The following is a 16,452-nucleotide window of genomic DNA, read 5'->3' on the forward strand; positions in this document are numbered from 1 at the left end:
TCTGCTGATGTAAACTGAAGGATACCACCCAACTGCATCTGATTCCACACATCCCTTACAGGAATACACTTTATGCATAAACAGCTCTGTAGTACCTGATGGTATGCAGACAGCAAACCTAGACTAATTTAATAACGCTTGAGCAGCTTGGCACAGGAACCACCTCCTACAGATATTAATAGAATCCGACAGAGATAGAAGAGCTCATCAGTGAGGTTATCTCAATTTACTTCACAGCCACATGTGATTTCCCTCCCCGGTTGCAATTCATCATATGTAGCTTAACATTTTTTGTTTTTGTTTGTTTGGCTTAACAAATACAATAAGTAAAACATTTATTTGCTTCAAAAATTACATTTCTTTCACACACCTTGAATTTAAACTGTTTGCTAAGAAAATATTTATTAGGAATGGAAATTTAACAGAGAAAAACACATAACATTCACTGGAGCTCAAATATAGCCATTACAATTTCCCACGGAATTTCTTTAAGGAAATACCCAAAATGAATGTAAAGGGTTTCTTTTGTTCTTACACTGGATTACACACAAGCCAAAAAACCCCAACCCAACTCCCACAACTTTATAGAGGTCACAAGGCATGGAAAACTGCAATTGTTGATATTGTTGTACCATTGTGTATCAAGCCCTTAAAACTAAAAGTGATTCCTTTTTTAAAAAGTCATTAGAAAATGTATTATATCTAACAACACTATCGTATTAATTTATATTTTGATAGACTTTACATAATATAACCCTATGAATAGAGGTACCTGTGTCGCACAAGTATTCTACCTTATAGAGAAGAGAAAAACATTCTCTGTAGTAGTCCTTAATATATAAAAAACACTAATATGTGAAAATAAGGTTGACACGTTAGTGTCAATTTATGCTGATGAAAACTGATGCCAGCATTTTCCTAACTAAAGTTCATTTCAAATAGCTTGTACATCATATGAACATTCAAGTAAACTAATCTTTTAAAATTCCACAAGAATTGAGTTGTACAGTGTCTCACACAGGTGTTAATTAAGGAATGATTTCAGTTTAAACAAGATACTTTATATTAAGACCATCATGATACTACTTGATATTGCAAGATACTCCTTCAGCTAATAGTTATTTCCTCACCATCTGTGAAGTAAAAAAAAAAAATACAGTTGTGTTTTATATCAGAAAATCATTAATTAATCACCAGCTTTTCTAGAATTGTTCTCCTTTATATTGCATATATCTCCTTTAATTCATATTATGCTGCAAGTTCCATTCTGGAAAAGAATAAGAGCATTCCAATTCCATCAATTCTGATAGCAGGGAAGAAGTTGCTGAGCTTAACGTCACCCACTTTTCTTCATAACTGAGTTCTTTGTCTTTAGCAGCTGCATGATGGGCAAAAATTCAACAGTTGAAGCTTTCCTCATGACACCATATTTTTGCCAAGTAATCTGAACCCACTGAATTTCTATCCTGTCACAAAAAAGCAGGAGCCATATCAGAATAAAAGGTGGTAACACCTACCTAAACCTCATGTAGGAGCAGGCAGAGCTGACCACAACAAGATTGCTATAATCAAGCAATGGTATACAGACAATCTTGTACATATACTATGGATCACTAGTGTCAACTCTTTTTAAAAACCTTAAAAAAAGAGAAGGATACCCACAACCTTGAAATAGTAGTATTTTCCTTACAGGATTCATTTAGCGATTAGCAACTGGCAGTTCACAGGCATCCAAGGATCTGGCCAGTCAGATTCACCAATTCATCTCATCTGAGCCCCCAACCATGCTACTTGATACTGCTGAGAGAGATAAGAAGCAAAGACAAATGTAGCCAAGGATGGGTGGGTGAATCTATCCCATGCAATCCTATTGCCTTTGCCAGCTAGGAAGCTGCTTCAAAAGCTGAGGGTGGGGGTGGATTTGAAAGAAAATCTCCTGTTTCCAAGCCTTTCAGCCAGGAAAGGAACTAGAGGACTGTGCAAGTGACAAAAGGAGTTATTCTCCTAGCTCAGGTGTAGGCAAATTGTGACCCTCCAGATGTTTTGGCTTATAACTCCCATCAGCTCTAGCCAGCACAACCAATGGTGAGGGATGCTGGGAGTTGTATGCCAAAATATCTGGTGGGACACACATTGCCCACCCCTGTAATCTAGCTAGCTAATGTGCTCCTCTTCCTTTACTTTAGTTACCGTGGAGAGGAGCAGGAGAAGAGTAGTGGCTGGATATACCAGCAGACTATTGGGGAGTGGAGAATTTAGACCACTGCTTCCCCTGCAACAGATGGTTAGTAAAAAAAAAAAAGTTCCAACCAGGGCTTTGTATTTTATCTGAAAAGAGGTGTAACAAGAGTCTCAAATCGAGTCGGAACACCATCTCCCCCTCATCTATTTGGGACTTGGAGTTTTTATCTTCACACATACCCAAGGCCAAGATCAACGCACTGGAAAGGAGCCTGCTGAATGTTGCCATTCTTGCAATATTCTCTCCGCTCTGTGCTGAAGAATGTCTCCCAACAAGTCCTTCCATGTGGAGGACAGAAAGAGGAGCGATATGGCAGTGTGCATCCCCCTGCCCTTATAATGAAGTTTATTTATAAAGGTTGACAAGTAAGAGTGCAAATGTAACAAGGGAGGAAATCAAGGGGGAAAATGTTCTTCCATCCCTCAAATTAGGTGAAGGATATGTTTGCCAAATCTCTTATGCTTCTGGATGTCCACGGCTGGGACGATGTTGAAGATTCAGAGTACTCTTTAAATAATTCGGACCTAATCACTCACTAGTCTTGAACAGTGGCTTCTGTACTAGCAGATAACTGGTTGATTTAACACCCAGGTAACCCACAACAAGACTCTGGAATGCAATCTTATAAATCATGCTCTGTTTTGTATGCCTGTGAGAATTTGTAATACATGCAAGACAATGAGAAGTTAAGACATATGAAAGTAGCAATCGTTACAAAATTAGCAAAAGTTTCACAGTGTTCTTACAGCCTTTACTTTAAAAACACAAGTGTATCACTTATCACCACTATTGCTCAAACACTGTAAAATTGTCTCTCAGCCATGCAAATAACTTTGAAAAGGAAAAGAAGCAAACAACATTTCTTGGCATATTTAGACAGTGAGTACAACTTCAATTTAAATTTTGGATCCTACCAACACTTGTAGCTAATCATTAATACTATTTCCCATATCTCAAGAGTGTTTTGTGAATAACATTTTTAAAAACCTCATTTATATTCTGTGAGTGCCATGTGCCCAAAGAACTAGCCAAATCTGCAAAGCTAAATCTTGACAGATATCCAAAACACTTGAACAAACAGAAGCTAGAGGAAGTTGATTTCTCTATTTCTGGCATGTTCTCCTTTTTTCATCCTCACTTTGAGAATGTTAAGGTTTAACTCTGTTGCACAGTTATATGCCTTTCAGAAATGTTACACTGTCTGGGACATTTAGACTGGCTATTGACAGATAGTTTCTCGCCCAAATTAAGAAAACCCCACAGTACCATTTTATCCCAGTTTGCATGGTTCAGTTTGACACCACATCACCATCATTACAGCCAACATTAACCTATAAAACAAACTCACTTTACTGTCACACACAGTGGGAGAAAGCCATCTGTCAGACACTATGCCTTTGTATAAGGAGAGAATCCAGCTTCTCCTTACCTTATTTCATAAATTAATAATGTGTTAATCATAATCACCAAGCTTTAGCTATTAAACAGAATTCAAGTTTAGAAACGCAAGAATAAATTAGTTACAGCCTTGTAAACAATTGCTCTTTTGTGTTATATATTTGGAAAAAAAGTTCCTCTGTAGAATAAATCAGACATTACAAGGCACACATTACACTTAAAAATTCAAAATGATAAAAAAAAAATCCCAGCAAATATCTCAACATCTTTCTTTGCTGGCAGAATTGTGCTGTGGGATACTGGAAAACATAAATATAACTTTGTTTATATTACAGTCATTTAAAAGGTCTTCCATGTCTGCATCCTCTCTTGTAAAATATTTGTGCTATTTTATAGTGCTGTGTGATTTGAAACATTCGAAATGGTCTTCTCAGATACTTTCCACAAAGCTGCCAGGGAAAAGTCCAGTTTTTCCATTTCGTTGCAACGTGCCTTTGAACCAGCCATCTTCACGCTTTTTGTGTACGAAGACAACATCTCCTTCTTTAAGTTCAAGCTCAGCTTCGCTCTGAGGAGGATAGGATACCACAACCCTGTATCTGCAGAGAAATATTTTTTTTTAAAGTTCAGGCTATTACAGAGACTCCCATTGTTTATAAGAAGCATTGCCAGATATAACTTGAAATAGGAAGCTGCCTAGAATGGTTTACAACCTCTCAATTTAAAGATAAATTTATTTTCTGGAAAGAGAAAGTGTGTTAACACAGTAATATGAAGTGAAATATACATAGGCCACCTTCACTGAACTCTCAGTGAAGAAATAAGTGTTGGGAGGTTTTGAAGGTGATTGTAAAAAAAGGTTAACAAATGTTTGCTAATGCAATTTTATCCAGCAAAACAAATTAAACAATAGTAATGTTTAAAATTCCCCTTCAAGGATCACTGCCTTGTTGTGGCGAAGGGGCTTGCATAAATCAGTGAAGCCATAAGCTATGCCGTGCAGGGCCACCCAAGACGGACAGGTCATGGCGGAGAGTTCTGACAAAAGGTGGTCCACTGGAGAAGGAAATGGCAACCCAGTCCAGTATTCTTGCCAAGAAAACCCCATGGAAAGTATCACAAGGCTAAAAGATATGACCCCAGAATATGAGCCCCTTAGGTCAGAAGGTATCCAATATACTATTGGGGAAGAGCAGAGGGAATTTCCAAGTAGCGCCAGAAAGAGTGAAGTGGCTGGGCCAAAGCCGAAAGGACACTCAGTTGTGGATGTGTCTAGTGGTGAAAAGAAAGTCCGATGCTGTAAAGAACAATATTGTTTAGGAACCTGGAATGTAAGATCAATGAATCGAGGTAAGCTGGAGGTGGTCAAACATGAGATGGCAAGATTGAACATCGACATCTTGGGAATCAGCAAACTAAAATGGACAGGCATGGGTGAATTTAATTCAGGTGAACATTATATCTACTACTGTGGGCAAGAATCCCTTAGAAGAAATGGAGTAGCACTCATAGTCAACAAAAGAGTGGGGAAAGTAGTACTGGGGTATAATCTCAAAAATGATAGAATGATCTCAGTACGAATCTGAGGCAAACCATTCAACATCACAGTAATTCAAGTCTATGCCCCAACCACTGAGGCCGAGGAAGCTGGGGTTGACCGGTTCTATGAAGACCTACAACACCTTCTAGAACTAACACCAAAAAAAGATGTCCTCTTTATCATAGGGGATTGGACTGCTAAAGTAGGAAGTCAAGAAATCACCGGGATAACAGGCAAGCATGGCCTTGGTGTACAAAATGAAGCAGGACAAAGGCTAATAGAGTTTTGCCAAGAGAACACGCTGATCATAGCAAACACTCTTTTCCAACAGCACAAGAGGTGACTCTACACATGGACATCACCAGATGGTCAGTATCGAAATCAGATGGATTATGTCCTTTGCAGCCAAAGATGGAGAAGCTCTATACAGTCAACAAAAACAAGACCTGGAGCTGACTGTGGCTCAGATCATGAGCTGCTTCTTGCAAAATTTCGGCTTAAATTGAAGAACGTAGGGAAAACCACTAAACCATTCAGGTATGACCTAAATCATATCCCTTATGAATATACAGTGGAGGTGATGAATAGATTTAAGGGATTAGAACTGATAGACAGAGTGCCTGAGGAACTATGGATGGAGGTCCGTAACATTGTTCAGGAGGCGGCAACTAAATCCATCCCAAAGAAAAAGAAATGCAAGAAAGCAAGGTGGCTGTCTGATGATGCTTTACAAGTAGCTGAGGAAAGAAGGGAAGCGAAAAGCAAGGGAGAAAGGGGAAGGTATATCCAACTGAATGCAGATTTCCAGAGAATAGCAAGGAGAAACAAGAAGGCCTTCTTAAATGAACAATGCAAAGAAATCGAGGAAAACAACAGAATGGGAAAGACTAGAGATCTTCTCAAGAAAATCGGAGATATCAAGGGAACATTTTGTGCAAAGACGGGCATGATAAAGGACAAAGAAGGCAGGGACCTAACAGAAGCAGATGAGATTAAGAAGAGGTGGAAAGAATACACAGAAGAGCTATACAGGAAAGATCTTAATGTCCCTGATAGCCATGATAGTGCGGTCACTGAACTTGTGCCAGACATCCTAGAGAGTGAAGTCCAGTGGGCCTTAGGAAGCATTACTAACAACAAAGCTAGCGGAGATGACAGTCTTCCAGCTGAGCTATTTAAAATCCTAAAAGATAATGCTGTTAAAGTGCTGCGCTCAATATGCCAACAAATTTGGAACACTCAACAGTGGCTACAAGACTGGAAAAGGTCAGTTTATATTCCAATTCCAAAGGAGGGCAATGCCAAAGAGTGTTCAAACTACCGTACAATTGCGCTCATTTCACATGCCAGCAAGGTGATGCTCAAAATCCTACAAGCTAGGCTTCAGCAGTATGTGAACCGAGAACTACCGGAAGTACAAGCTGGGTTTCGAAGAGGCAGAGGAACATACTCTGTTCGCCAACACTCAAATCGCCAACATTCGCTGGATCATGGAGAAAGCAAGAGAATTCCAGAAAAATGTCTATTTCTGCTTCATTGACTACGCTAAAGGCTTTGATTGTGTGGATCACAACAAACTCTGGCAAATTCTGAAAGAGATGGGAGTACCAGACCACCTTACCTGTCTCCTGAGAAACCTATACGAGGGTCAAGAAGCAACAGTAAGAACCAGACGTGGAACAACCGATTGGTTCAAAATTGGGAAAGGAGTACGACAAGGCTGTATATTGTCACCCTGCTTATTTAATTTATATGCAGAGTACATCATGAGAAACGCCGAGTTGGATGAATCAGAGGTCAGAATTAAGATTGCCAGGAGAATTATCAACAACCTCAGATACGCAGACGATACCACCCTAATGGCAGAAAGCGAAGAGGACCTAAAGAGCCTCTTGTTGAGGGTGAAAGTGGAGAGTGTAAAAGCTGGTTTGAAACTCAACATTAAAAAAACGAAGATCATGGCATCTGGCCCCATCACTTCGTGGCATATAGAAGGGGAAGAAATGGAAACAGTGACAGATTTTATTTTCTTGGGCTCCAAGATCACTGCAGATGGTGACTGTTGCCATGAAATTAAGACGCTTGCTCCTTGGGAGGAAAGCTATGGCAAACCTAGACAGCATAGTAAGAAGCAGAGACATCACCTTGCCGACAAAGGTCCGTCTAATCAAAGCTCTGGTTTTCCTAGTAGTAATGTATGGCTGTGAGAGCTGGACTATAAGGAAGGCTGAGCGCCGAAGAATTGATGCTTTCGAACTGTGGTGCTGGAGAAGACTCTTACGAGTCCCCTGGACTGCAAGGAGGTCAAATCAGTCCATCCTAAAGGAAATCAACCTTGGGTGCTCATTGGAAGGACAGATACTGAAGCTGAAGCTCAAATATTTTGGCCACCTAATGCGAAGAGAAAACTCCCTGGAAAAGACCCTGATGCTGGGAAAGACTGAAGGCAAAAGGAGAAGGGGATGGCAGAGGATGAGATGGCTAGATAGCATCATCAATGCAATGAATATGGACTTGAGCATGCTCCGGGAGAGAGCGCAGGACAGGAAGGCCTGGCGTGCTATGGTTCATGGGGTCACGAAGAGTCGGACACGACTTAACGACTGAACAACAACAAATGTTTAAAATTAGATGCTTGTCAACTGAATTTCATTTTTATAACACAGGAATTGCATATATGACCAAATAATGCAAGAGGAATACACTACAACTGGTGTTATGTGATCAGATAAATATGCTGATCGTTATTGCCATAAAAAATAAAAACAAATCAGGCAACAGGAATTGTACAACAACTAGCAATAACATCCCACTAATACATTTAACTGCTTTCTGGTTGCCAACACCCAACTTCAAATTTTGGGAAAACTTTCCTCATATTTCTGGGTAACTGTCAATTCAGATATGTGATCTCCCTATCCCTTTCCCAACAAGACTTGCTGCAAAGTGTGGGATGCGAGAAGATAGAACATTGCACATTGCTCTGATATTTCTCCCTTAAAAGTAAGAAAACTCATGGAATAAAGTTGAATCTTTTTTTGAAGAAAGAGCCTATTTTCCTCTCACCTCAGACATAAAGGGCCACAATATTTCAACCTACCAGAGTGAAAGACAAAGTATCCTACGTCCCTTCCCCCTCATTACACTCATTACACTCTGAACATGAGTGTTTCTTGCTAGGAAGATATGAAATACAAGTAATAGCATGGAACTGATTTCTTGAGACTATATATATATATATGGTGGAAGTATATATATTTATTTCTACAGCCATGTACAAAAAATCATGGTCTTGAATATATGCTAAACCAAAGTTGTAACAGTGGTAAGATGCCCTCAATTAAACATGAAGTGCACTACCATTTCACTTGTGTTGCAAATATGTAGGTTTATATCAGGGAAGTGCTTGTGTCTTGGAGACAGTAATTTTTCAGGCACTGATTGAAAGATGAACCACTTTTGATGGTGTAAACTACTCATCCTGCTTTCACCAGGTAAATACATTTTTCAAGTTTTTCTATTGTTTAAAAAACCTGCCAAATTTTTTTAACCACAGATTAGTGGGACAGAAATGTGTGTGCATACAGCACAGGAACCAACAGTGTTTCACATCACTTTTAACTCTCAAAGCTATTGTCTCTCTCCAACCCAAATAAACATGCATTGAATTATGCAGAAATTAGTGCCACATAAAAATAGTGTAACATAATAATCAGATCTAGCAAGCAAAGCTATTCAGGGCTGTACACTAGTTTTTTTTTACTTGGGTTGCCTGATTAAGAATCCCTAATAACAAAAAGGTGAAAGATTGTTCATAGGTAAGGTTCCCACCAGATCTGAAACGTAACTGGTAAACTATCTGGCATGAATGCCCAAAGGGGAAAGCTTTATATTAAGAACTAAGTTCAATTATACAGCTGTGGAGAAAACATAAATGTCCATATTAACTATGGTTCAAATATATGCCTTCACTGTCATAAGCACTGAAATAATTATTCTATTGTCTTGCTTAGGGTAAAGCTCAACCAGGAAATTAAACATATGCATTGAAAGTCAAGATACAAAAGCAGGCAAAATATAATAACAACTTGAAAAGGTGACGCAGCCTGTAAACTTTCTGCCATTTCTGCATTAAATATATTTCTCTATAAATATTTGTTCCAATTCTTGGAAATGCATGATTGTAGGTGCCACTGCAGTTTTTGTAATCTATGAAAAATCACTTCCTTCTGAATGTAGAGACTGCTTATCCTATTCTTTTCTTGGATTCATTTTATTAGCTCTGGGTAGAAGGAGACAGGGGTCTTCAGATTCTGGTTGGCCTTGGTAGCCAAATATTATTTTCCTGTTAGCCAGCTGTGAAGTCCAATCCCTCTATGATACTATAACAGTCAATACTATGATACTACAACAATCAGTGGTGGATCCTTTCTTGGGGCACCTCCGTGCCTACCTTTATTTTTTTAAAATAATAATAATAAAAATTGCCGATCCGCAGCAAAGGTGTTCTCCTCTTTTGTCTTCTTCAGCAGTTGCACTGAGCTGCTCTCCTCCGTTGCCTTCTTTGGTGGCCTCACTGAGGGTGTCTTTTCCCAGCATGCCAGCTTCCTCATTTAAACCATGCATGTGCGTGCACGCGCACACAGAGCCTTGAAAGGCTCTACGCAGTCTTATGAGGTTGCCCAGCTGCGTTGAGGCACATTTTAAAAAATAATATCAAATTTGCTATCCAATTGGAGAACACCCTTTCCCTCTGCAAGGAGGGGGTCTTTTATGTGATGGGGTTGTCACCCATGAGGGCATTGCTGGCTGGGTCATTGGCTGATTCAAGTCAGCCAATTAAGCTAAAAAAGAGGCAGAAAAAGGAAGGAGATGAGTGAGAGCATGTGTGTATGTGTGTGTGTGTGCGTGCTCACACGCACACACTCACTTGCTAACTATTTCTCTGTTTACTATGAGGACCCAGCACATTCCCAGTATGTTAACTCCTTAAACAGGGTGGGGGGAGGCAGAAGAGTATATAATTAATCATCATTATTATTATTGCTCTCCCACCCTCTTTGCTTTAAATCTGGACTCTGCCACAAACTGCTTTCTCTGTGTTGTTATATACTCTGGAAAAACTGGTGTGTAACGGAGGAGGAAGGGGTTGATGGGATATGTATAGCAATCCTATGTAGGTCTACTAAGAAGTAAGTCTCACTGAATTCAGTGGGACTCATTCCCATGTAAGTTTGCATAGGAATGAAGCCCTAAGGAAAGGGTACAGATGTATCCCTCTGTGTAAATGTCTTGTTGTGTGAATGTGTTTCTCTCTGAGTGTGAATGACTTGTGGTGTGTGAGTGTGCACGCGTGTGCACATGAATGCCTTGGGGCTTGTGTGTGCACTTTTAATTAGGCTGTGTTGTCTGATCCCCCCCACCCCCTGCACACAGTTGGCACTCATAATTTCAAAGAGAGCTTATTCAGTTTCCTTCTCTGCTAAGTGGGTTGTTGTTGGAAAGAAAAAAATGTGGCTTCAAAGGAGTGCTTTTATATTAATTAGTATTAGGATTGTTGTTGTTACAACATGCAAAATGATGGATTTTGAATGTTCTGAGAACTTGCTGCTGTATCTGACTATGGGTTATGTCAGCACTGCAAGTAGCTATTATACCCGTATTGTTGTATGGCACCACTACAGTGTAATCCAGAGTTGTTATCTAGCTGGCTAGTAGGCTGGGTTATTTTTGTTTGTTTTTAGGGACATGCAGTGGAAGGGGGAGATAAGATTGTGAAGTATTCTTTCATTTCAATGGGTCTACTCTAAGTAGGACTTACATTGGATTTAACACACACACAGTACGTAACATTTACATGTTCTGGTACAAAATCCAAAACATGGGGAAAGTATGAATTTTAGTTAGTAAGATGACTGTTCTAATTCCCTGCTCAAAAAGTTTTATTACAAAAGTGAAAGTGTATTGGTGATTTTTTTCAAGAAGCGGAATAAATTCTAACAACTTTTTCTGGCATGTGTTTTCAGATGCAGTGTTTCAAGCTAAATTACTGAAATTCTCCTAGCACATACCTATGGGCCTAATTCTCTCCAGCACACTGCCGAGAGGGTGAGAGAGAGAGGCCAAGAGAGGGGTGGAGGAGGCATTACTCCTGATCCCTTTCTCTGTAAGCAACAGTTCCTTCCCCGCTCACCGACCTGCACTCTTTCTCCTGAGGATAAGGCTTTGTGCTTAAATCGGAGCCCAACATAAAGGATATATGGTGGATGAGGGACAGCGAGTAGTTGCTACAATGTTCCAGTGAGAACTACAGAACAGAAAATGAAGTACTACAACAGAGAGGACCCACTCTCTGCTCTTATGCATAGCCCCTCATTACCCTCATTACCTTTCTTAATGTCCTTGATATGTTAGACATGGCTAAGAGATAATTGGGCTTTTTATGATTATTGAGCTGGATTCAGACATAGTTGTACTTCGAGCAGACCCACTGAAACAGTGGGATTTAAGTTAGTCATGACTAACTAAGTCCCATTGATTTCAGTGGGATATTCAATGTATGACTAAGTCTGGATGCATCCTGTTAAGTCAAATTGCATTTTTCTTGCATATTTGACAACCATGTTCTTAAAGTACTGAGATGTCAAAGAAAAATTAACATTACAAGATTTTGTGTGCCATACAGATACAGAACAGACTGTATGAGATAATCTACAAACAGCATTCTCTAACAAGGAGAAAATCCAATCCCTGCCAACTGAGAAGCCATAATGTGCCAAAACTGCAGTAAGAGAAAAATGCTGCTTTATGAAGAAACGGAAACAAGCTTGAGAACACAGATGTCCATCTGGCCTTTTTTCAATGATTAAAAGTGTTTAGCTGCTGGGGAAGTTAAATTTCAATAGGTATCTGGTTTTTTTTTTGCATTGTGCCTATTAAAATAAAACAGTAATATACACAGATTTGAGTTATAAATATTAAGGTTGACAAAATGCCTAGTTTTAATACAACAAAGAGAGAGAGAGAGATTCTGGGAAGGTTCGCACAACTGCTGTAAGGGTAATAAGCCATGGTGGCTTATTTCCCCCACTGTGTGTGCTGGTCTCATGCTGGCCAGATTTTCCTAATTACCCTCACTGACACAGCTTGTCACATCATCTGAAACTGTGTGGCATGGCTTGTTTGGGGAGGGGATGCAGCAACCCTCAAATATCCCAACAATAGCGCATGGGGTATTTGCGGGTTGCTGCCACCGAGTTCGGATGACATGGCAAACCACGCCAGTGAGGGTAGTTAGGGGAATCCAGCCGGCACATGACCAGCATGTGCGGTGGGGTTACAAGCCACTGTGGCTTGTTAACCACGCCGTGATCATGTGAATTGGGCCACTGTGTGTGTGTGAATTGCCTGGGAAATGCTTATTGAAGGGCATATACACATTCATTCAATAAAATAAAATAAACTTAAGCACTATTTCCAACAGTGGCCATCCATCCAGAATTATTGGTTGGCTCTACTTTGTGCATCATTCCTACAACACAACTGCACAGAAATCTATTATGGGAGTTATCTTGGCACTGAAAAGCCATATTGGATATGATCTAGTGACAAGTGCACACTTGGACCTTTCCATTATAAACACTGTTAAGATTGGTAGCAAGATGTCATTGTAGAAATAACTGAAAATTTCAAACTCAAGTTGCATCAACAAGGACCTGTCTAAGGAAAAATATCAAAATTCTACTTCCATCATTTAAGTATATCACATTTTAGTTACAGGAAATGACTTACCGTTCACACACTACAGGCCTAGATTCATTCAGCACTGGGGCTAATGAAGAGCAGGGCTGCCGTGGAGGGGGAGCTATAGGAATACTGCAATCCAAAGAACTTGCTTTCCGATGAGTATTCTCCTGCACTGATGTAGATGATTCACTGTCCATAGAGCAGGACTCAGCTCTTCCATGACTGGAAGTTGATGGGACCTCTGGCCCTACAGCACCTTGTAGGGCCAGCTCTGCAGCTGCCTGCTCAACTTCCAGAGTTGGTGATGATGGTGGTGATGTTCGAGGTTTGCGCTTGGTAGATGCTCCTGAAAGTAACTTCAGCAAACCCTTTTTTTCTTTCTGGAAATAAGGATCAGTAATGTTTTAAAGTAAAAATACTTATGAGGCAACAAGAAATTTCTTTAATTTGTTCACAATAGGTAGGGCCTTGCTGATCTTTGTAGATTTAGTAAAAAATATGGATATGAAAATACTTTATTCTATCTTAAGTGTAGGTGCTGGAAATCAAATCATCAACACATTTGTATACTGCTTTCAAGTGTTTGAAGTGCTTCACATGTATTATCTAGCTGTCATTCTTACAACATTCCTATAAGGTGAGTCTGTATCATTATCCCCACCCAGAAGTCCATGTTTATTGTATGCTGCAATAATTCATGTTTCTAAAATTTTACTTTACTTAAATGTGAACACACCTACATATATCATTGTTCCAACTCTGTCAGCACCAACCCTGACTACCAAACACTCAGAATGTATTCATTCATTAAAATATATTGCACTATTTGATCTCTCGAACCAGAAGATAGTGAAAAAATCTTGAAATCCACAATACAAATTAAAAACAAAATAATAAAGAAGCCAAGATGACACAACAATGCTTAACCAAGAAGCAGTTCCCAGGAGACCAATCAAGAGAATATTAAACTAAAAGCTGAAAGTAGAAAGGAATGATACAGTGTTATCACAGGACACAATACAATTCCACAGCTATTACAACAAGAAGTCACTTTGCTCAAAATCCTCATCTTATGTGTTTTTCTCTTCTACTCACCTTTACGTTTGGATTCGACTCTATACTTTATTCACAAAGTGATCCAGGAGTTGGTGGTGTCCTGACCAGAAGTCAGACACCATAATAAAGTTGGTGGCATCTACCGGTAAGTGCTTCATAGTTATGGAGCACACATGGTCAAGTATACTTGAGATTTTACATACAAAATCCAAAGAGTGAAGCAACATTAAAGTGTGCAATATCTTTATTGCTAAAGCTGGCAAATATTTTTTTCTTTTACTTAAAGGTGAGCTGTGGTCAAAACTTATAATGCATCCTGATCCAGGCCACTAGTTAGTGATCCGTGCTTAAAAGGATGCAGGACCCTGGAAGTGAAGCGTGACCAACAAAAGAAACAATGGTGCTGTGATATATAACAAGATTCACTGATTTATTAAGTAAATTTCTACTTTTGATATATTAGCAACATGATGGTTTATATCCTATTAGATTTGCCCTCCTTCCCAGGGGAACAGAAATCTGACCACTATCCATGCTATTTTACTGTTTATATTAAAACGTTAATATAAATGGCAATATTTGGAGTTACAACTAATCCTAAGTAGGTAAAAAAAATTCCCTTGTTAGTTTTTGTATATAAGATTAATACAGAAGCTACTAAAAGAAAAACCCCAGGGGAAGGAGCCTGGGGAAGGAGGACCAGCCAGCAGCTGCACCGGGTGATCCTGAGCCTGCTTCTGCCCCCGCCCACAGGTACTTAAGGCGGGGCTGCCAGAGGCTGCTCGGGAAGGAGCCTGGGGAAGGAGGACCAGCCAGCAGCTGCACCGGGTGATCCTGAGCCTGCTTCTGCCCCCGCCCACAGGTACTTAAGGCGGGGCTGCCAGAGGCTGCTCGGGAAGGAGCCTGGGGAAGGAGGACCAGCCAGCAGCTGCACCGGGTGATCCTGAGCCTGCTTCTGCCCCCGCCCACAGGTACTTAAGGCGGGGCTGCCACAGGCAGCGCCTCGGCGTGCGCCTCGGTGTCGCGCCAAGTGCGACACTAAGTGTGCACTTAGCGTCGCACTTGGAGTCGCAAGATCTACCCACCTGCCTCTCCAGAGACACCAGCAGCCACAACACCAGCAGCAAATAGCAGCAGCAGCAGAGGGCAGCAGCTTTAAAGACCAGGGGAAGGGGCAAACGTGGACTATCTGCTCCTTCTTAGCTGCTGTTCTCTTTTATCTCTTTTATATGCTTTTAAACTGTTGTATATTTTATATCTTAATATTTTAATATGTGCCTGGGAGGACTATTGGACAACTCAGGGGGTGGGGGAGGTGCCACCATAACTGTAGTCACGGGAAGGGGGAGGTATGGCGTTGGGGGATTAACAGGCCAGCTGAGGAGAAGAGGGGCTAGACACCTTACAGCTGTCCCCTCTTCTGGTTCTTCCCCCAACCTGATGGTTCCTGGCAGCCTTACCAGTCTGCCCTCGGGTCTGGTGGTGCTGCTGCTGAATGCCAGGTCGGCCCAAAATAAGACCTCCCTCATCCATGATTTGATTGTGGATGAGGGGGCTGACCTGGCATGTATTACTGAGACCTGGGTGGGGGGACTGGGAGGGGTCACTCTCTCCCAGCTGTGCCCTGCTGGGTACTCAGTGCAGCACCAACACCGACTTGAGGGTCAGGGAGGGGGGGTTGCCGTGGTCTATAGGAATTCAATCTCCCTCTCCAGGCTTCCTGCTCATTCGAGTGCAGATCTTGAGTGTCTGTACCTTGTGTTGGGTACCCGGGACAGATTAGGGATTCTGTTGGTGTACCGCCCACCCCGCTGCCCATCGGACTCCCTGCCTGAGCTGACAGAGGTGGTCTCGGACTTGGTGTTGAGGACCCCCAGGATAATGGTCCTGGGGGATCTCAACTTCCATGCCGAGGCCGCTGTATCCGGGGAGGCTCAGGACTTCATGGCCGCCATGACAACCATGGGGCTGTCCCAACATGTCATCGGCCCAACACATATAAAAGGACACAAGCTTGATCTGGTTTTCTCGACTGGGCAGGAGGATGGTGATCTGAAAGTAGAGGAATTAACATCTGTCCCTTTGTCATGGTCAGATCACTTCCTGCTGAGGTTTAGACTTCTGGCAGCCTTTCCCCTCTGCAAGGGTGGGGGACCTATTAAAATGGTCCGCCCCCGGAGATTAATGGATTCCGATGGATTCCAGAGGGCTCTGGGGGATTTTCCTGCTGGTATGGCTGGTGCTTCTGTCGAAGCCCAGGTCGCTCTGTGGAATGCAGAGATGACTCGGGCGGTTGACATGATCGCGCCCAAGCGCCCTCTCCCTCTGAGCAGAGCCCGGCCAGCTCCTTGGTATACACCTGAGCTGAGGGCAATGAAGCAAGAGGGGAGACGGCTAGAACGCAGGTGGAGGAAAACTTGTGCTGAGTCTGACCAAACACAGGTAAGAGCCCACTATCGAGCCTACTCTG

The 16,452-nt window shown here is 41.4% G+C and overlaps 1 protein-coding gene across 1 annotated transcript in view; it reads right to left on the reverse strand.

Annotated features, from left to right (window-relative positions):
* Nucleotides 1-213: 213 nt before the first annotated feature.
* The window catches only part of SH3RF1 (SH3 domain containing ring finger 1), a 91,735-nt gene continuing 75,496 nt past the window's right edge, over nt 214-16,452 (reverse strand). The window contains exons 11-12 of the mRNA XM_084856427.1: nt 12,972-13,306; nt 214-4,239 (exon numbers count right to left, since the gene is read on the reverse strand). Coding sequence (XP_084712553.1) covers nt 4,071-4,239; nt 12,972-13,306 — 504 coding nt within the window. The 3' untranslated portion in view covers nt 214-4,070. The remainder of the gene's footprint in view (nt 4,240-12,971; nt 13,307-16,452) is intronic.

The sequence above is a fragment of the Heloderma suspectum genome, chromosome 5, assembly GCF_057233095.1.
Source record: "Heloderma suspectum isolate Gila_16-S chromosome 5, 16-S_ref, whole genome shotgun sequence".
Lineage (NCBI taxonomy): Eukaryota > Metazoa > Chordata > Lepidosauria > Squamata > Helodermatidae > Heloderma > Heloderma suspectum.